The sequence below is a fragment of the Colobus angolensis genome, unplaced genomic scaffold, assembly GCF_000951035.1.
Source record: "Colobus angolensis palliatus isolate OR3802 unplaced genomic scaffold, Cang.pa_1.0 Scaffold33, whole genome shotgun sequence".
In the NCBI taxonomy this organism is placed as follows: domain Eukaryota; kingdom Metazoa; phylum Chordata; class Mammalia; order Primates; family Cercopithecidae; genus Colobus; species Colobus angolensis.
In genome coordinates, this window is record NW_012116599.1 from 10,702,599 (window position 1) to 10,723,745 (window position 21,147).

At 35.0% G+C, this 21,147-nt stretch overlaps 2 protein-coding genes across 5 annotated transcripts in view; one reads left to right on the forward strand and one right to left on the reverse strand.

Annotated features, from left to right (window-relative positions):
- Positions 1–21,147, forward strand: part of PSMD1 (proteasome (prosome, macropain) 26S subunit, non-ATPase, 1) — a 122,070-nt gene that overhangs the window by 52,815 nt on the left and 48,108 nt on the right. The gene's annotated exons all lie outside the window — the stretch shown is intronic.
- HTR2B (5-hydroxytryptamine (serotonin) receptor 2B, G protein-coupled) lies at positions 1,073–18,922 on the reverse strand. Its single transcript, XM_011951984.1, has 4 exons — positions 18,779–18,922; positions 17,213–17,934; positions 6,550–6,750; positions 1,073–2,252 (listed from the first exon to the last, which is right to left on the reverse strand). Exons 2-4 carry the CDS (start codon positions 17,562–17,564, stop codon positions 1,360–1,362), a joined length of 1,446 nt encoding a protein of 481 aa, XP_011807374.1. The 5' UTR covers positions 17,565–17,934; positions 18,779–18,922; the 3' UTR covers positions 1,073–1,359.

The window sequence follows — 21,147 nt, forward strand, 5'->3', positions numbered from 1 at the left end:
CAGATTGTATATAGCCAGTAAGGAATCGTAACAGATCAGGATTTATGTATTAGAGCCGTATTCTAGCAAAGGATTCTGCCACTGTGAAAATATATGCCTTGTTCACTTATATGCTGAGATCCTCTGTAGCCAATACATTTCTTGAGGTAATTATCCTAAACTGAGTTGCCTGCAGAAGGACAGCAATAGAGTCATAGGTTGAGGGACAAATATGGGTGAACCTGAAAAGGAAAAGCTAAATATGAGTTGTCTTCACTGCAGACCCCCTTAGCCTAAATTTGCACTTATAACAGGAGATTTAAAATGTATATCAAAAGTAGATTGTATTGTCTACCATTTACTTAGTGGCTTCTGTGTACTCATCCTCAGAAGAATTGGATAAAATGTATATGACAATACTGGAGCTTGAAGAAAATTAAGTATTTTTCCTAAATTTAATCAGCTGTCTGGTAAGTGGCACAGGTTGGACTCATTCTGAGACCTAACAGTGCAAAATAATATACTGAAAGGGTGAATAAAAATTTTTGTGCTGGCAGTTCACTTGAGTCACTGGACAAGCATAGATAGGCAGGCATGATCTCACTTAAAGTTTGTATCCTTGCTTAAGGTCCCATGCTTGTGCACGTTAATTAATATCTTTAAGAAACCTAATATGGTTCAGGTACCCAAGCGATTTTATTTGCGTTTTCCCCCTTCTCCAATAGACCCACCTGTGCTGAGGAGATGCCCAATATCAGTCATTTAACGAACAGGTCTAGTTCCAAGTTCCTGTTATTTTGTGTGATATCCAGCTACTATCCTCCCTATCCTTTCCATCAAAACAGTTTCCTGATCAAAGGAAAATTATGACTACATTCAACTAAATCAGACTATAAATGGTAATCTTAACTCACGTCCAGATTGTGATCACTGTTTTGTGCACTTATTTTTAGCTCTATGTTCCTTTTGTTTTGTATCATGCCTTACACTTTCAAGGCCTGGAAGGCAAGGCTAATGTTTGTTTTGTTTTATTTCATTCTTAGCACAACTTTGCATATAATTAGGAACCGAATAAATTTTATGATGATGGTGGTTCTTTTTAAAGCCTGAAATTTATTGATTTGACTTTATTTCATTTGAATACCTTAACATTTAACCAGAGTGCCGGATTGTTTTCATTTGTAGCTATACAAAATTGTTTTCCTCATGGAATAATCTTGTCCAAATTAGGAAAATTGGATATTCTTAATACTTAACTCTTAGGTTAAAGAGATGATTTGATATATGACATAAAATTCTTTATATAATATATTCTTGGCACATTTACATCTCATTCATCATCTTACTCATCATTATGTTTGATGACAACTGCCAGTTCTGCTACACGTAACTAACTTGCTCTTCAGTTTTGTCACCTTCATTTTCAGTGAGGAGAAGTGTATCTAGTAGAATGATTGATGAAGACTGAATAGTTGAACTGCGGAGCCTCATTGGACTCTGGTACATGGCAGGATTAATCCCATTTCGAATTCCATGTTTCTTGAAAAACTTAGAGTTCTCTGCCGTTGGATTCCGGAAGTAGATCTTACTGGAGCGTTTTCTAAGAGTTTTTACTGACTTTGTGGCCCGGTAATTGCAGGTTATATATCGGCCAAATGCATCCCGAAATGTCTTATTGAAGAGGGTGTAAACCAAAGGATTCACTCCTGAGGAAACATAGCCTATCCACACAAATATCTCCAGGAGCATTTGGAGAGTAGTTTGGTTACAGGAATCACATAAAGCTAAAGTTATGTTTGTAATAAAGAAGGGACACCACATAAGCAAAAAGAGGAAAAACACAATCCCTAGGACCTTTGAGGCTCTCTGTTCATTGGAAATGGTCTGCACTGACTTTTTTCCAATTGTGGATGTTCTTCGCATAAGTCTTTCATCACTTGAGTTGCACAGAGCCTTGTCCTTTTGAGAACCATCCAGCATTGCCACCTTTTCTGGTGACGAACAAGGTGTTTCATCCCTTTGGGAAACTGTAGACACAGTCAACCATGTTAGGCGTTGAGGTGGCTTGTTTTTGACCAAGTAAGCCTTCTTCTGTAAAGCATGGATAGTGAGAAAGTAGGTGACAATCATAATTGCAAGAGGTGTAAAGAAGGCAGCCAGTGAGCCAAAGAGCATGAAATTGCCAAAACGTTCCTTTGTCAGCACACAAGTGATATTGTTTGGGTTGTCCACATCAGTCTGTATCCCTTTAATAGGGACTGGAATGGCAATGCCTAAGGAAGAGGAAAACAAGATAAATTGAGTCATCTTATGACCTGTAACTCTTAGATTAGATCCTTTTAGATTGCATCCTTATAACTTTATGCTTGTTGACGCATTATAATTCCTGGGACCCACAATGCAGGATTTGTCAAAGCATTCATCAGTGAAGATTTGACAAACAGAACCTAAGTGAGCACATCTGTTTTTAAACAAAGAGATTGGCTAGTAATTTCAGATTTACAATGAAAGCTCCCCTAAAGCTGTAGTATATTCATTATATAGTGGAGAATGTCTTCATTTATTCTACATTTCTCATAATCTATTTTTGTTTTTTAAGCTATCTCAGATTAAGGAAGAGAAATTCAGAAGAGAAGCTGCTTTTTTCTTATTATCCAGTGTAGTTAATCTAGAGACACTTCAGAGTACATTTATTCAGTATCTTTATTCTGTTTTATCTTTGAGGTTACAGTTTCATTTAACAGTTTTACCTTTTGATATGTGTGAATGTCCTTTAATCCTTTCCATATAAGTTCTTAGGGAAAACCAAAGTTCATTAAAAAGTACTACTTAAAATTGGAGTATATGTGAATTGTGACATTGAAAGATTATGAGTTCTTAATCTTTCTTCTTCTGTGGAAGCCTGGGCAGAGTGGCACTCATGCCTATAATTCCAGCACTTTGGGAGGCCAAGTAGGGGTGGATCACTTGAGGTCAGGAGTTTGAGACCAGTGTGGCCAACGTGGCGAAACCCCATCTCTACTAAAAATATGAAAATTAGCTAGGCATGGCGGCATGCGCCTATAGTCCCAGCTACTCGGAAGGAGAAGGTGGGAGAATCACTTGAACCAAGGAGGCCAAGGTTGCAGTGAGTCAAGATCACACCACTGCCCTCCACGCTCAGCGACAGAGTGAGACTCTGTCTCAAAAAAAAGAGAGTCCTTCTATGACATAGGAAAGAAATATACCTCATGTTAATTTTCTGATCTTTAAATACCATGAAGTAAGTATTTAATATGATGTTGCTTAGTGAAGTAGCTTATTAGAAAGACGAATAATACAGGGGTTAACCTGAATCTTTTTCCTTTGAAACAGGAGATATTTTTAAAATGTCTGAATTAACTGATCTTTAGAAACCTCTGGAATCATTGTGTTGTTTTGTGAATCCAAGAGCACTCCTCATCTACACACCCTTTTTGTGGTAGCCAAGAGCCATTGACAAGAATACGTTCCTCAAACCCTTTCGAACAGAGGTCATTACTTTCTCTACTTTTCCTCATGTACACCACCAGAAAGAGGATTCTGTATACTTGTTCTACACCAGGGGTCATTATACTACAATTTGAGGACCATTGGCCCACATTCTGTTTTTGTAAAAGTTTTATTGGCACACTGCCACTCCCATTTGTTAATAACATATTGTCTGTGGCTGCTTTTGTTCTGCAGCAGAGTGGAGGAGCTGTGACAGAAACCATATACACTCTGCAAGCCCAAAATATTTGCTGTCTTACCCTTTATAGAAAAAGTTTACTGACCCCTGCTTTACCCTCTTACTTTCAGATCACTATTCCACTGTTTCTTTCTCCCCAAAAACACTTGCCTTTTGAAGTTTATTTTATCTACTTAATACTATCTTCTCCATCTTGCTTTTCTGCTAACCTCCATGACATTTGTTCATCTTTGTCAGTGACTTCAGTACCTGCTATTGTCTTCTCTCCACTGCTCCAGTGCCAGCATTTTCCGCAACTTCATCCCATTCATGACCCTTCTAAGACCTTAATTTTATATTTCTTGAACTCTTTGACTTTAATTATTATTATTTGCACTAAAGCCATCCACAGGTCTACTTAAAACAATCCCATATCTAAGATTATGAACTCTAATATTTCCCTTCCTTGTCCTGCTACCCTTCACTCCTAAAGAACTTTTGTTTACTGTTATTTTTACCTCTAGTTCATTCATTCGTCTCAATTTTCACATTCTCTTAACTCATTCTATTAATGAGACTTCATTCATGCGTCTCAATTTTTACATTCTACTTTCCTATCCAGCTTGTTGGTCAATAACTAAAAGTTTTCACTGGTACTTTTTATGCCCTTACCCTGTTATATTATCATATTTTCTGTTGCCAGGTTATTACCTAGGATAACTGTAAATCCAAAAGAAGAGAGTGAGCTCTCTTCAGCATTTTGTAGAATTTCAAAACTGAGCTTATTGTCATCTGCATTTTCGTTTTTTCAAAGTTACTAATTTGTGATCAGTTCTACAAGACAAAGTGCAATGAAGTGAAAAAGCATTAATCTTGGCCTTGGTGCTGAAAAGCTGTAAGAGTTCTTAAGCCAACTGATTAAAACCTCTAGGTTTCTTTTTTCTTACCTATAAAAGGAAGAAGTGGATTTCTAAATCTGTATATCATGAGTCTTCCTTTTATTCTTTTTTCTCGTGCATCACTCACTTTGTATTAGCATAATTTGTTTATGTGTCTGCCTTTCTTGAGTGCAAAGATTCTTTTTCTTGATCATCTGTGTATTCTTTACACTCAGTAAAATGTGGTCAATTTATAAATTGATGGTATCCAGCCTTAATTTAGATGCCATTTATACCAGTAGGCTGCTTACCTTATTAGTTTGATCATATTTCACAATTTCAAATATTTTAATTCTTAAGGATCCGTTTCTTCAATTTTTTTTCCCTTTCTCTGTCTTACTCTCCGACCCCACCCCAATATACACATACCTCACACTCTCCCTTTCCCTCTCCCTCATTGCAGTGAGCTTACCAAATGTGAGTCATCTGGCATAAATGACTTTGTTATAGTTTTCCTCCTCTCCGCTTCAAATTTTAATTTTCACCCATTGTCTCCCATTCGCTTTCTGTAGCTGCTTTTGGGGGACTGGTTCTGCTGTGTCGGCACCTGCTTCCTAAACTAGCCTTTTCTCGCTGTTTTTAAATCTCTTCATTCTGAATAGACTTTTTCTTGACCCTGCTTTCTTCCCACACCAGAGGGGTAACACAGCTTGCTTTTACCTCCAAACTTTTTCAAAGAGGTCCAGCCCTTACTTATATCATCATTTCAGGAATATAAAGGTCAATTTCATTGTTTTGCTTTCTTGCTGTTTTTGCCCCAGTGCTCCTACTCAGATTAGGGAGGAGTAATTTAAGTATTCCAGGTGTCTTAATTTTTTGCCTCTTTGAAATATTTTTACAAGGAGGAAGCTAATCTGCTGGTCAAACCATTGTAATTTTTGCAGATCTGTTTGTTTTTCTCATACTAACATATAAGAGCTTTGAATGATTTACGCATACTTCATGATAAGAAGTATAACTTTGAGTATTATGGATGAGTACAGGGCCATAAGACGATTTAGAAGAAAAAAGATTTCTTTTGTAAGTCATTTCTGAACATCAGTATGTTTTCTTTGCATCTCTTAAAGCTTTGAATTAAACATACTCAAAACACTTACGTGCAGTGACTCACGCCTGTAATTCCAGCACTTTGGGAGGCTGGGGCAGGGGGATCGCCAGAGCTCAGGAGTTTGAGACTGGGCAACATGACAAACCCTATCTCTACCAAAAATACAAAAATATAAAAATTTAACCAGGCGTGGTGGTGTGCGCCTGTAGTCCCAGCTACTTGGGAGGCTGAGGTGGGAGGATCACTTGAGCCTGGGAAGTCGAGGCAGCAGTGAACCATGATTGTGCCACTGCACTGTAGCCTGGGTGACAGAGCGAGACCCTGTCTCCAAAAAAGAAAAGAGCAAAAAACAACCTACTTAAGCAGACACTTAACTGCCTTTAATCTGTACACATATGTTCTGAAATGTTGGCTTCCAAGATTAATTTGTGTTCTTTGATATCTGCCTACAAAGTGTTTGAGTTAGGATTTTTGTTTTTTCTCTTATAATCTTTTAAAATGTGATTTAAGGTGCATTTCATTTCTTGTTATTTTAATGTAATTACAGGATTCCAAATGCTAGCTAGACCATAATTATCTGTTGGGAAGTATGAAAACTGTTCTCAAACTTAGCCTTTCTGCAAATTAGATATCTAAGCAGAAAGAAATCTCAATAAACACCGTGCAGATGGTTCTTTCTGAGGACATGAGCTTTGTTACTCTTCACACTTTTTACCAATAGTATAGTTTAGAAGCCGTATGATGAATGCAGTGACATAAGGAGCTTATGTTAATATATCAGTAGGCTGGCTTGACCTCTCATGCTGAATTTCATTGCCTACTAGACCTAGTATTCTCCTAGCCAAGTGGAACCAAAGACTTTGTATACCACCCATACTCTGGCATTCTCTACATACCTATTGAAATTAACCACACCACTGTAATCTTGATGAATGCTGTAGCCCGTGAGTTATATTGATTGGCCTGGATTGGCTTTTTGATGGCTATGTAACGATCCACTGAAATGGCACAGAGATGCATGATGGATGCGGTTGAAAAGAGAACGTCAAGAAATAACCAGGCAGGACATAGAACAAGTGGGAGGGGCCACATAGCCTCTGAAAGAAACAAAAACAAGACAAACATTTTCTCCTATAAAATGGCAACCTTCAGTCTACAGTTTTTCAGGTGATACAACTTTTGTCTTTTTTGTTACTCATCTAAAATTTTATAACTTTAACAAGATGATGTTTAACATCAGATAATGGAGACAACATTAAGTTCAATATTTCTGTGGATGGTAACTTTTAAATACATTTTCTATTTTGTATAATAATTATGCCTTTTTTCTAAGTCGGCAACAGTTTAACTTTTTAGCATTATTGTGACCTTTGCTCTTTTGTTGATTCCATTTGTGATCTTTTTAAAATTTATGTAGTATGGTGACTGGAACTTAACTCTGGTATTTAAATAAAATTTATTTTTAAGCTGCTGTTGTATAAAAAGAAAACATTTTACCATATACAGGAAACAGTATGACAAAAAGCATATTAGAATGGGAGTCCCTGTGACATCTGGGTTTTGGGCTCACTTCTAGCAATAACTGAACAGCAAGATCCTTGTTTATAGCATACTCTAGTTTGATGAAATAGTGGAATGATTGTTTTGACAGAAATAGTTCTCAAATAAAGATTGCAAAAGGAATGGCTTCAGATTATCTGGAAGAAAAGTAGATTGTTTCCCTTTCTGTATTCCATCATTTACTCCAAAAACTGGAGATATAATAATTAGTACAGACTTTTGATTTAAAAAGAAAATCTCAGGGTTAGACGTAGTACTTAATTTATTTAACAAACGCTTTACAAAACACTGCGTACCTCATATAGTCTTAAGCCCTTTAGAAATATTAACCTTAAAAAAATTTTAGGTGTGAATGTGATATTGAATATTCTACATAGTTTTCTAATAAATTACTTACACAGATGTTCATACATATGTGAATTTAATATGCGTTGCATATATACACCCACCACTTTTCAAAGTGTGTTTACAGTTTCAAAACAACTAAAATTTTAGAATTCCCCCTAGAATACTTCCATTAGAATCCAGTTTAATGCCTGTAGAAAACAAATGTCATGCATGTGAGATTATCTAAGTCTCTTTTAGGATTTGATTGTTATATGTCCACTGATAATATATAATCTACTTTTCTTCTGGCTATTGCAGGTATATCTGACTTTGACAGGTATAAAGTGATTGTCATAATTGAAGGAAAACCAGGATAATCATCTCAGGATTACAGAACAACAAGAGACCCTTCTATTGTGAATTTTTTAAATTTAAGGAGCCTGGGAGTGGAGAGAGATTAAAATCTCAGAACAAAAAAAAAAAAGCATAATTTAGGGGCAGAGTTCTTAGATAGGTTTGGCTATGTTATTTTCAAGCATCAAGTAGGAGATTTTTTAAAAGTCAGGTAGTATTTCAGTGAAAAATCTTTGGGCACTTCACAAAGTATCCTAAAGGTAGCAGGGCTGACACCTCCACTTTTTGGTGCCTTCTGTTTCCAGAGTTAGTATGTGGCATTCTGAAAAGGAATATTAAAATATTTCTTCCTAGGAACAAAATAACAAAATCGGCACAGACTTTTACTCAAAAAGAATAAGTGATTGGACTTAGTTCCATGTTCAGCAGCTTCTTAAAAAGGGATGAAAGCATCAAGTGGAAGGGGTCATTCATGATTTTCAGTGTATTGCTGTAAACTTTTCATGCTTGTTGAATTGGGGGTAGGAAGGGATAGAGGTGGTACATTTTAGATTTATTGAGCTGGAAAGAACCTTAGAGATTACCATTAATCTTGCAGATGAGTAATTTCAGGTATGATTAAGTCTGAATGTAGGGGTAAGGAGGGGAGGCATTTATTTGTTGAAATTTAAATATTATTTGAAAGTGTTCTTTAGAACTGCCACTCCGAGTTTGCTGTTAAGATGCAGAGTGAGGATCGGTATCACCTGGGTACTTAGATATTCGGGCTCTTGGGTCTCATCTCAGACCTACTGTATCAGACTCTGCAATTAAACAAGGTTTCCAGGTGATTTGTATGCAAATTAACATTTGAGAAGCAGTGCTTTGGAAGACTTTCTGGGAAGGTTTGTGTCTGAGTCTTAAAAGATGCTCTTAGTTTGCTGTTGTAGGGTTGGTTATAGGCACTTGAAATGTCTCATGGAAAGGAACTAATGGGAGGCCTCTCAGAATAAATTAAGTCAGAGAAACGGATGTTTGGGGAAAATCTAATCAATTGGATTTTCTCACTCTTAGCTGTAGCATTCAGATTTTCCGTCAGTTAGTGGAAAAGGACCTTGGACACAGGCAGCTTTAAAGCGAACTAACAGTCTAAGTAGAGTGAAAAGAATCATTTTAGAGTTTGCAGTGGAAACTACTAAAAATGAGGGTACATTCTAAACTGAGCTGAAGTTCTAGATTTACGACTGTAAGTAGGGTGGTAGAAAAATACTCGTCTAGAGCATTTTTTCCACAAAATATATTTAATAATCTTGTTATATAAAATCAAACATTTAACATTGTCAACATTTCTTCAATAATTCAAACTCACTGATACCTAACTCTGGGAGTAGTTTGTATTTTGGAAGACTTCCTAAGCTAAAAGTATATTTACATATTTACAACACATGTAAATATAACTGAAGAACTACTTCAAATAATGTTGAAATTCACAGAATTCTAGAGATTTATAGTTATAGTTTAGAAGTGTCACCAAATTGTTTGCAATCAAATGTACAGCACTAATTGTGAAAAGTGTTTTACCAAAAGGGGGAGAAAAACTGGGAGGGAAATATATGATGTTAAAGTCCTGTGATAAATACTTAGAAGATTAAAAAGTAATAATATACAATCGATTTAATGACCAACAATTTTTTTTGAATCCCTGATTGTCATTTTTGGTAGCTTCACCCAGTCTTTCAGAAGGCAGTATGCTATGCTGTCAGGAACTCTCCACTGTCTCATCAGAGCCATGCTAAATGCAGTAACAGCCCTGGCTGAAAATAAGGATGATGTTAGCGACTTTGAGTTTCACACACCTTCTCCATACAGGCTAAGTACTTATGCTTACATGTATTCCTGAAAGATTAAAAGGCCCGTCACCCATTCATACCAAAAAATACTTTCTCAACATGCTTTAAAAGGATTCCTTACTTTGTTTTTATTTTTTTATTTTTTATTTTTTGAGACAAGGTCTGACTCTCTCTCCCAGGCTGCAGTGCAAGTGATGCAATCTCGACCCTGCAACCTCTGCCTCTTGGGCTCAAGCCATCCTCTGACCTCAGCCTCCCAAGTAGCTGGGACTAGAGGCACATACCATCATACCCGGCTAATTTTTTTATATTTTCTGTAGAGATAGGGTTTCACCATGTTGCCCAGGCTGGTCTTAAACTCGTGAACTCAAGCGATCCACCCACCTCGGCCTCCCAAAGTGCCAGGATTACAGGCGTGAGCCACCATGCCCCGCTGGGTTCCTTACTTTGGAGGAGGGAGACAAACATACATATATAAATATTTATCACAATAAGGTATCAGAGATATTGATTGCAGTTAAGGATTTAAAAGGCGGGTAATTATTGTGTTGTATCTTAGGTTTCCTTCCTTTAAGTCCTTACTCTCTCTAACATCTTTTAAAATGGTTTGCCAACTATTTAAAACTATCTGTTTAGCTATTCTAGTTATGGATTATACTTCTGAAGATTAAGGTTTAGAAAATTCTAGTCATAAATCTAGTAGCCATAAGCAGGAAGCCATAAGAAAACTCATATAAAAAATATGTGTCTTTGGAATTTGACCATCTGATGCACATACTCCTAATTGTGGGCTAAGAAGGAAAGTTTTTTTAGTGCTGATTTAAGTAACCCTATGAAGCTCTGTTAGCGTCACTTTACGCAGAAAGAATTTATAAACTCATTCCCACTTAAAATTCACTAGAATTTTCTTATTACAGTTAGTGCTTTATTGTTAACAGAAATACTGAGATGTGATACAGAATTTTCTTTAAGAAAGAATGAGACTGAAATTTAAGATTAAGAGAGATGAATCTTTACAATTCCAAGCCTTTCTGATTTCAAGTTTCATGAAACACTGGTGGATAGTTTTTATGAAACTAACATAAAAGAAAAAGATAGCTGCATTAAATTAATAGAACCCTATATACAATGCAAAAAAGAAAAAGAGGCTTTTGTAAATGCCTAATAGATTTGGGTAATCTAAGAATTTATAGAAATTAAAAACAGTTCTAGACACACTTGTTTTATAAAGGGACTTTTCCTAGTCTAGACACTTTCATTCTAAAATTGTTTTTTAGTTAGTATTAATTTAGTTAGCTCAAAGTCAGAAAAGTTTATTTCTATTTAGAATAAGTAAATTAAAGGTTAAGTTGGTAGGGTGAAATACTTTATTTCAAAACGTTTATTTTAGGAGTTTTGGTTTTAAGAATTTCTAATTACATTTATTTGTTATAATGTGTTATATCCCATGTACTTCCACAAAGACTTAGGACATTGAAAATTTGAAATAACGAAGTGAAACAGTTACATATTTAAATAGAAAGAAAGAAAGAAAAATGTATATAAGAGTCAGTCTGAGGGAAATAGTTTACTAGGTTCAACTAAATTAATTACTGTTATTCGAGGGCTCTACATTAGACTCTTCATTAAAATTAAGAAAGAATAATAGCATTTCTGCGAATGCCTGAAATAATTACAAACTGAATATTAAAGCAACAAAACAAGTCCTAGATGGGTCTTGTCTTATAGACAATTGTTTAATTATCTAAAGAATATCAGTAGCACAAATATTTTATTGTTTAAAATAAAGATTGTGCTTTAAATACTGCTATACATAAGGGATGGTAGGAGTTGTCATTCAGTTACGTAAATTGTTATTTGTCTCCCAGACAAGGTTCAACAACTTCATAAGTATGGGCCCAGGTCTAATACCTTCCACAGAAAAGAGATCTTGCAGTCATCTGAAGGATTTGTACAAGTACAGGTCGACGCTCAAGTATTCTTTTCCACTTAATATGAAATATAACTTTAACGGAAAAGAATACTGAGATCTAACTTGTCCCTAAGGGGGGAAAAAATTCTGTGATCCTCTTAACAGTTGCATGGGGTTATTTAAGATATAATTGTTGGTTCTCTGTGCCAAATATGACAGTTTTGGCTGGTCACATTTCTCATTGGCATTTGAGAAAGCAGAGTAATAAAGGTTAAGAGTGTGAATTCTAGAATCAGTCCTCCTGGGTTTAAATCATGTCTCTGCCACTTTGTAATCTTGAACAGATTACTTATCTCTCTGCTTCTCTGTCCTCTGTAAAATGAGGATAATAGTACCTGTTTTATAGGATTGCTTTAATAGAGTTTATATGGATGATGATTAAATACATGTGAAGTGTTTAGAACAATTCCTGGCATAAAGAGAACACTCAGTAAATGTTAGTGCTTATTACTGTTGTTTAACAGAAACTAGCCAGCTAACTCAACCATGAAAACACTCCTACATAGAAACAACAAGCCAAATCATCAGTATGAAATAAGAGTGTTTGTCTTTTCTACCTGCTGTAGCAAAAGTGCATACATCTGATTCAGCTTAAAACTTTAAGCTATACTTTCAGGGGGTGAGGGAGGATGGGCTGAGAACAGTTTAACTCTGTTTCACTTTGAATTAAATTTGTCAAAGTATGTTTTTTTACTAACATTGAATTTTAACTGTTGTTTATTTTACATATGATACAGGAAAGTAACCTGTATGCATTGCATGCCTGGGTTTTTTATTGGTTTGGGTATTTTGTTTGTTTGTTTGTCTTTGCTTTCTTTTGAATTAGTACAAAAACCTGAGGATTTTTACTAGAAACCCCGTATCTTGATGAGGCAGACTTATTTTATCTGAAACCTGCTTCACCTTTGGGCAGCTTTTTAGTTTGGAAAGTTAGGTTATACCATTTGTCCGGAAAATAATTAGCATCAGTCCATAAATCTGGGACATAAAATGTTTCCCTTTGGAGGATGTAAAAGACTATTTTTAAAGGCGTTCCAAGTGGGCTGTTCCTATAGAGTTTACAGAGGTACTTAGTTCATGAACTTATTGCAGCAGGCAAATCATAAATAGTTCTTATGTCCAAAGAGAACATGATTTTCATATATACAGAAATTATCTCAGAAATTCTAATGCTCTGTCTTTATCTTCCAGAAAAGACATAGTTCAGTTCAAATTATTGTTTAAAAGTTTCTGTTTTGTTTTTTACCTTTTTGACTACATTTGAGCATATGAGTTATCCTGGGTTTCATTGTCTAATATGATAGTGTTTTAAATGTTTTAAGCAATTTAATGCTTACAAAATTTTTTCCTGGTTTTTGAAATTTCCGCTTTACAAGAAGAAGTGACTTTAATTAATTGCTTTTCTCCTCCATTTCAGAACTGGGTAGGCTAACATTTTACTGCATAAATGAATAACTGCCATTTTTCTCTTACTGCTATACATTTGTTTCATCTCTGATTAGACTTACATCTCAACTAAATCATATTTAATTTGCATGTGGTACTCTACCAATTACTATTAGTGCTTATAAGATGCTGGGCCCTGCTTGTCAAGGTGATTGAACTCTGAAATAATAAGTGACTTGCCTGATCCAACACAGGAGAACCAGGATTCAAACCCTGGGATGCCATGCTTCAAACAGCTGTCTTTCAGCCATTTTGTATACTCTCTTTCAACTATACCAAGGATACTGTTTGAACTTACAGATCATGAGGCATCAATTAAAACTTAAGTTATGGCCAGGTTTGGTGGCTCACGCCTATAATCCCAACACTTTGGGAGGCCAAGGCACGTGGATCACCTGAGGTCAGTAGTTCAAGACCAGCCTGGTCCACATGGCAAAACCCCATCTCTACTAAAAATACAAAACTTAGCCAAGTGTGGTGGCCTGTGCCTGTAGTCCCAGCCACTCGGGAGGCTGAGGCAGGAGAATTGCTTGAACCTGTGGGTGGAGGTTGCAGTGAACCAAGATCATGCCACTGATGCCCAGTGGATGGCCAGATGCCATTTTTTCCCCTGTTACTTTTTTTTTTTTTTTCTTGAGACAGAACCTTGCTCTGTCACCCAGCCTGGAGTACAGTGGCGCGATCTCGGCTCACTGAAACTCTGCCTCCTGGGTTCAAGCTATTCTCCTGCCTCAGCCTGCCGAGTAGCTGGGACTACAGGCGCATGCCACCACACCCAACTAATTTTTGTATTTTTAGTAGGGACGGAGTTTCGCCATGTTGGCCAGGCTGGTCTCGCACTCCTGACCTCAGGTGATCCATCCGTTTCAGCCTCCCAAAGTGCTGGGATTACAGGCGTAAACCACTGTGCCCAGCCTCCCCTGTTACTTTTTAAATCACTTATAAAATGAAAGAAAGAAAGGTTCAGAGAAACTCTTAAATGGTGATCATCCTGTCTTTTTTATATCAGCATAAGACGTTGTTTTCTTGCTCAAGTGTTTCTAATACAGGTATTTTCAAACCTCATGTTATAAGCTGTTGATTTGTGATCATGGATTTTAGGAATTACGGACAAGACAATAAAAAACTAGAACTGTAAAGATCAAGTCCAGTGCTCCCAGATAGGAAGAAGTGGCAGAAAAATTGACCTAGCACAACTCATTTGAAAGACAGTGTTGTGCCTAAGTTGTCATAATCTTGGGAAAATAGGAATTCAAACTGTGTATTGCTAAATATTATACAGATCAGTGATTGAAAAATATCTCTCGGTATAAGGACACAAGGGCCACTTTTATATTTTACTGCTCTTATTTTTAAATTTTCATTTTATTAGACCACTAGCTAGTATAGTTTTTCTGTTACTTTCATTGAATTCCCCTGAGATAGCTAAAATTATTGTTCATAGTGATAATCTTTTATCATAGAACCAAGAACACTTGTTTATACAAACATCAGAAGTCCTGAAGATTACCACTACAATAAGAGTGTAAATAAAGTCTAATTCTACCTTTTAAAGTTATCAGAAGTTCTTATAAAGGCATTAGTTTAGAAAAATCTTCGTGTTTATTACCTTGCAAAAGGAAAATATCTTAGTATTTGAAGTCAGGTTTTCATTTGTAATACATGCAGTTCCCAATTTATAAATTCATCCTTTGAAGTTTGTTAGAGGGCAACATGTGTTTTTTTCCTACGTTTTTTCATAGAAATTGAATTATGCTTTAAATAATTAATGCAATAATGTATTAGATAGTGGTTCCCAGATTTATTCATTTTTAAAAAACCTACAAACCCCACTAGACAACTTAATTCTGATAGTAAAAGTGTGTGGGACTATAAAAGATTTTATTTTGTAATTAGAAATTAACAAACGTGAGTCAGGTATGGTGGCATGTGCCTGTAATCCTAGCTACTTGAGAGGCTGAAGCCAGAGGATTGCTTGAACCCAGGAGTTTGAGGCCAGCCCAGGCAACATTGCCAGATCCCATCTGTATTAAAATAAATAAATAAAAGTAAATTTAAAAGTTTAACATTTGGAAGAATGAAATACTATTAAAATATCTATCAATTATTTAAGACATAAATATGAAGACATTTCACATATTTTATGTTAACGTATGTTGGGTTTTCTGCTAATTGTATTGCTATCTTGGGTACCAACGTTTTTTAAATATACACTTAAAATTTTCAGCTGCTGGATACCTATTTTTCTATAGAATACATGGAATTATCTTTGTTATCTGTTTTTGTATTTTGTTTGTTAGCTCACTTTAATTCTGTGGTACTTTGCCTTTTAAGATTCCTTAACTTTTTAGCTGATAATTTAAGTATCTACCATGGTATTTTGCATATAACTTAAAATATTTTTGATATTTATGGGATCAAAGATTTTAAAGCTAAAATTCACTTCTGCATCATTCTTTCAATTGCATGTATTGAATGACGTATTAAATGTTATGGTAGTCTGAAATAAGCATTTTGACATTTTCTGTTTGCCTAGCAAAGCACAGTTTGAAGAATATGATTTTACATCTTGAGCTACTATTATGTACATGGAGATGAGAGCTGGAATCATATGCCTGTACAATATTTATCAAATATGCATATATATTTCTACCTAATACTTTCTTTTAAGCTTTATTCAGAATTAGGGTACTTTATGTTCTCTATTATAGTAAGACTTCTTAATTATTTTTCATGGTTTCCTGCAGTGTTAGATTACTTAAAAGATTACAAATTTATAAGACAGAGGGAGATAGACTGTTAATTATTAGAAAGTCTAATTAAAGCAGTAGAACCTTACTCATTACTGCTTGTCCTGCCACATAATTTTCTTGATTTATTTTAAAGCCCAGGTAAATGTTGATTTAAAATGGAAGGTTTAAACCTGTTACCATCTGATAATAGTTTTAGATATCTTTCTGTTATTACTTATAAAATTGTAATGTGTAAAACCTGGGTATAATAGTTGGAATAGCAGGAGTTTTTTACTTTCTAATAGTGGATTCTAGTTTAATAAATTTTGCTTCTGTAACTTAAAATATTTTTATCTTCATATAAGTAAATATAGTTCTAAGAAACCATATCTGCCACAAGTAATCATTTTCCTTAGGTAGTTTATGAATGGAATATCGGCTTACACCAAGCACTGAATAAGTTAAATATCCTTTTAATGCTGATTCCAAGGGTCTAGGAACCCTCATAATTCATCAGCAGAATTATTTGTGTTTACCCAAATTTTATAACTAGAGATGATATGCATAAATCTGGAACTACTTATATCTATTTTTTTATTATAACAAACTAAGATTTCAGTGTCAAACTATACTATACCTTTTATTATCACAATAACTAGGTTTTAATCCACTTACTAACTTAGAGGTCTGTCAAGAACACAGATGCCCATATATTATAAAAAATTAAATAGATGAATCATCTCTTTGGACACTCTGAGCCAAACCATTTCCTTCAACAACTAAACATAATTTTTCTTAAACATGACACTTATGAAGGAATTGTGTTCAAGTTTATAATATACAAACTATTAAGAGCTATAATAAGGATTTTTGGACAATTCCAATTTTAAACTGGGGTTTAGCGATTTAAATTGGGATTTAGTGATTCAAAGACCTTATCGTTAACCCAACACGTACCTGTCCCGGAATTGTCCTAGTTATTGCTTTAAGGAAAAAAAGTATCAGTGTAGAAAAGTTAAGGTATAGACCTATTCATTATAATTTATAGATAATATATTCAGAATCTATAAATATCACTAACTTGAATGACTTTTTAAATGATTTTATTAGATATCTTAGGAGGGAGAAAAATAACTTCCAAAAAATATTTTTTTCTCTTTAAAACTGATGATCAACCATAGAAAATGATGTAAAACAAGGGACCATGTATTTGCCATATCTTTAAATAGTCCAAGTTCATCTTTTATTTCAAGAAAAGTAAAGATTAAATGAGTGCCCATTCTCTAATAGTATATCATAGTTCTGTGGTTTGATGGCACAAACAAAGTGAAATACTTACCAAACATTATTGTCAAGAGGGCAATTGGCATCACAAACAATCCAACCAGCAAATCAGCCACCGCCAAGGACATTAGAAAGTAATTAGTAGCATACTGCAGCTTTTTCTCCAGTGAAACAGCCAGAATAACAAGGGTATTTCCACCAATTGTGGGTATTATCACCATGAGTATCAGAAGAGCTGCCCAGTGCAGTTTATTTCCCTGTTCCTCAACAATCTGTTTCATCTCCTCTGGTATTGATTCTGTCTGTAATCCAGACCAGTTAGAAGAGATAACGTGAACAAAGGTGCTCTGCAAAATGTGCTCAGGCATTGTGCTTTGAAGTTCAGACACTCTGTAAGAGAGAGCCATTTGCCGTTTTTCTGTGATTCAATCCCGTTCCGAACAGTGGTCAGCATGGTTAGTAGCTAAACTGGTCATCTGTTTTTTTAAGGCATTGTACCCATGTCAAACACTCGAAAGCCAAAGTTGACACATTCCTTTAAAAAAAAAAATTCAAGTTCTCTAAAATGAGCTTATACATACATCTGTCCATGTTTGTAGGTAAGATCTCCAAATATTTATTATTTTCTAGAGGCTTAAATTTAGAAGAGCTCAGTGAAAAGAAACTGATAGCTGTGAAAAAAAATAGGATATATATATGTATGTATATTTAGTTTCTCTCTCTTTTTCTACCGTAATTGTAGAGTCGTGTTTGAACTTGCATGCCAAAGAGTTCCCCCTAGATACAAAATACATAGATTGCATTATTTTGTTCATTTCTGAAAGTGGTAAAAACACTTAAACTTCATAGCCCTTCCCTTAGTAAGTCTGTTGTGCATTTGTGACAATGCAGCCAGTTCTCCAAGTATACTATATTTCTGATATTCCTCAGTTAATGAAACAGAAGACACATTAATTTTTTCAATGGTTGTAATAAAAAGTTAGGTGTTTCCTGACCCTTCAATGTCTTTTTACCTTTACTTACGGAAGAATAGAAAAGTCGAAACACAATAGTTCAGAATAGAACTTTTAGTATGTGCTGACCACCCACCTGGAAACACTCCAAGCCCAACAAGGGTCTAAATAAATTATTTACCAGCTAGGAATCCTTATATGTAATTGGCTTTGTCTGACTAGGTTTGTAAGTACTAATATAAATGTCATTTTAGATTTCCTTTATTTTGAGAGGAGAATAAATAAGATATTACTAGGATCCATATAATTGTTTTTAGTAATTTCATCTCTCATGGTATATTTTTGCAACAATTGTGTTATAAATTTAATCACTAAATTTGCCAAATTCAAACCAATTTTTTTGTTGTTGTTTTAAGTAGTGTTGTTTTTTTTTTAACCTTCCCAGTTGCCTTGAGAAGAAAGGGAAACCAAAAGGAAAATTAAACCATTTATTTGTTCATCAAATGTACAAATCACATTTTAAAAAATTCTCCTTTAGCATTAGTAAATTTTTCATTTTGATTTTTAAATCGCTGAATAGAAATGAAAGGTTATGATAGCAGAATCCTTGAAAATTAAAAAAAAAAAAATCTTTAGATTAATTCCATATGTGTTTGTTAAATGCTTACCTCTGGTTTCGTGGTTATTGTGCCGAGCATGTCATCTTATGTGTTCACTAGACTTGCTTGCTGCTGTGACTGAAATCCTCCTCCCATTGACTTATTCTGAGCCTCCAGCACAGGCGGTTGAAAGCAGTGAAACAAATATGTTGTACAGCTGCAAGCATGCCAAGGAGGTTATTTCCTCTTTGATACATTCATTTCTAGAGAGTAGCAGCATTCATTGTAATTCTTAAATCACTGTTAAGCATGTTGAACCAGTTCATGGCCCTTATTCAAGTTATATTTTTAAGAGCTCTCTTTAATATTTGGGGGGACTGTAATAAACTTGATCATTTTAGCTTCAGATAGTTTCGTTTGGGATTAGGCCTGGGCTGTTTTTCCCATTTGAGAAAAAATAAGATATAATCTAGCTATTGTACAGGTTTCATTCTATGAAGATTCTGCCCTTTTAAAAGCCTGTAGTGATTTCTCCAGTTTCTGTTTCTAGAAGTGAAACAAGATTCTTATCTAGCTTTTGTGCCTTTACTGTGGAACACCATTAATTGGCTCTGGTTGCAACCTTATATAGAAGAGCACAGAAAGGCCTGAATTCTACACGTATACATAGGTTTTAGCAGAAACTTTTTCACTGCTTATTTTTAAACAGATGATCTCTGGGTTTAGGAGTGGTTCACAGCTTTTTTTCCCCATAGATTTTACATTGAAGAAAATACAAGTAATGAAAATACTTTTTTGCCTTATTTCAGAAAATTGGTGTTTAAATCTTAATAGTTATGCTATTTAAGTTTTCTCTAAGACTAGCTTAATATTAGAACTTCAGCATTCTGAAGGTTTCCTTTTAAAATATCATTATAGGTGCATATTTTTAATTAATTACTTATAAATCAGTGATGGCATTTGTGCCCTTGTTTCAAATTTGTATTCCTTTGCTCTTGTTGAATGTTATTGGAAAATACTTAGTTCATTTTAGCTCTGCTGAGCACTTCAGATTTTATTCAGTATTTGCTGCTTTTTTAAAAACTCCAAATTTACTATATTAGAAAAAATACTTGTGAAGAATTCTGGAGGAAATAATACTCAAGAGAAATCAGATGTTTGTTAATGTACCAGAATTTCTATTCAGGAATATGAAGATATTTTAAGGCAAGGCATAGTGGCTCGTGCCTGTAATCCCAGCTCTTTGGGAGACCAAGACAGGTGGATTGCTTGAGTCTAGGAGTTAGAGACCAGCTTGGGCAACATGGCAAAACCCCATCTCTACAAAAAAAAAAACACAAAAATTAGCCAGGTGTGGTGGTGCACGCCTGTAGTCCCAGCTACTGGGTGGTGGCGGAGGAGTTGGGGGTTGGGGGTTGAGGGTCGGGGGAGACCTGAGGCGGGAAGATTTCATGAACCTGGGGTAGGTCAAGGTTGCAGTGAGCCAAGATTGCACCACTGCGCTCCAGCTTGGGGTGACAGAATGAGATCTTGTCTCCAAGATAAAAAAAGGAAAGAAAAGAAAATATTTTTAAATACTGCTTAGTTGTGAGTTACACTTTGATGTCTGTGCTTATGAAGGCAGATAGGGATCTGCAAAACAAGTCATGTCAGATTGAAAATAGCAGCACCATTATAGCCAGTGAAAAAACTTGTATGAAATAAGCCTTTATTGATTTGTTTATAGATGAAATTTTTTAAATATTAAGTATATTATAAAAATGCAGTAGTTATTGTGTTTGCTGGTATTAATCCTTTTACTCACATTCACTCATTTTTTGCCTCAACTTATAAAAGTAAGATTGGTACTTGGATTTTTTTTATTTTTGTGTTTTTAAGTCTGTTTAATGCCTAAGGAGCATAACTAGTTACAACAGCTACTTATTTGGCAATCTCAAGTTATGGGAATCATAGCTGAGAATCAAGAAAAATGCAGAATAATAATAAATACATAGTTATATAAAAGGATAGTTGAGTCTCAGCAAATAACTGAACCTGTGCTTTAAAACCCTAAGCACTTTAAGTAGAAAGTAGCCTCTAAGTCCCCACTCCATCTTTTCACTCTCCGCACACACACGTGCACAGATGTATACACACACACAAAACTTTGCCTCTCCCCTTTCTTTAATGAAAATAACATTTGTACATGGTGGTAAATGTACATAGTATAAAAGAATGTTGAGTGATAAATTCACTTGAGACAGTTTTAATAAACATGTTTCCCTGCCTACTCCAGATGTGAGTAACAAGTTAAAAGGTAGACAAGCACTTTGATAATAGCAAATAGGGTCAACTGAAACAGCAACAACCAAAAAAAAAAAAAAAAAAAACAAGAATTTAAATGTATAAACATGTAGGTCTACTCAAAGTAGATGCTTGTAGCTTTTTTTTTTTTTTTA

Coding starts and splice junctions, on each gene's coding strand:
- HTR2B (XM_011951984.1), bottom strand. CDS start 17,564: ATGGCTCTCTCTTACAGAGTGTCTGAACTTCAAAGCACAATGCCTGAG. Junction 6,751..17,212: donor CCTCTTGACAATAATGTTTG/GTAAGTATTTCA, acceptor TGTTTCTTTCAG/AGGCTATGTGGCCCCTCCCA. Junction 2,253..6,549: donor GGTGTGGTTAATTTCAATAG/GTATGTAGAGAA, acceptor CCTCTTCCTTAG/GCATTGCCATTCCAGTCCCT.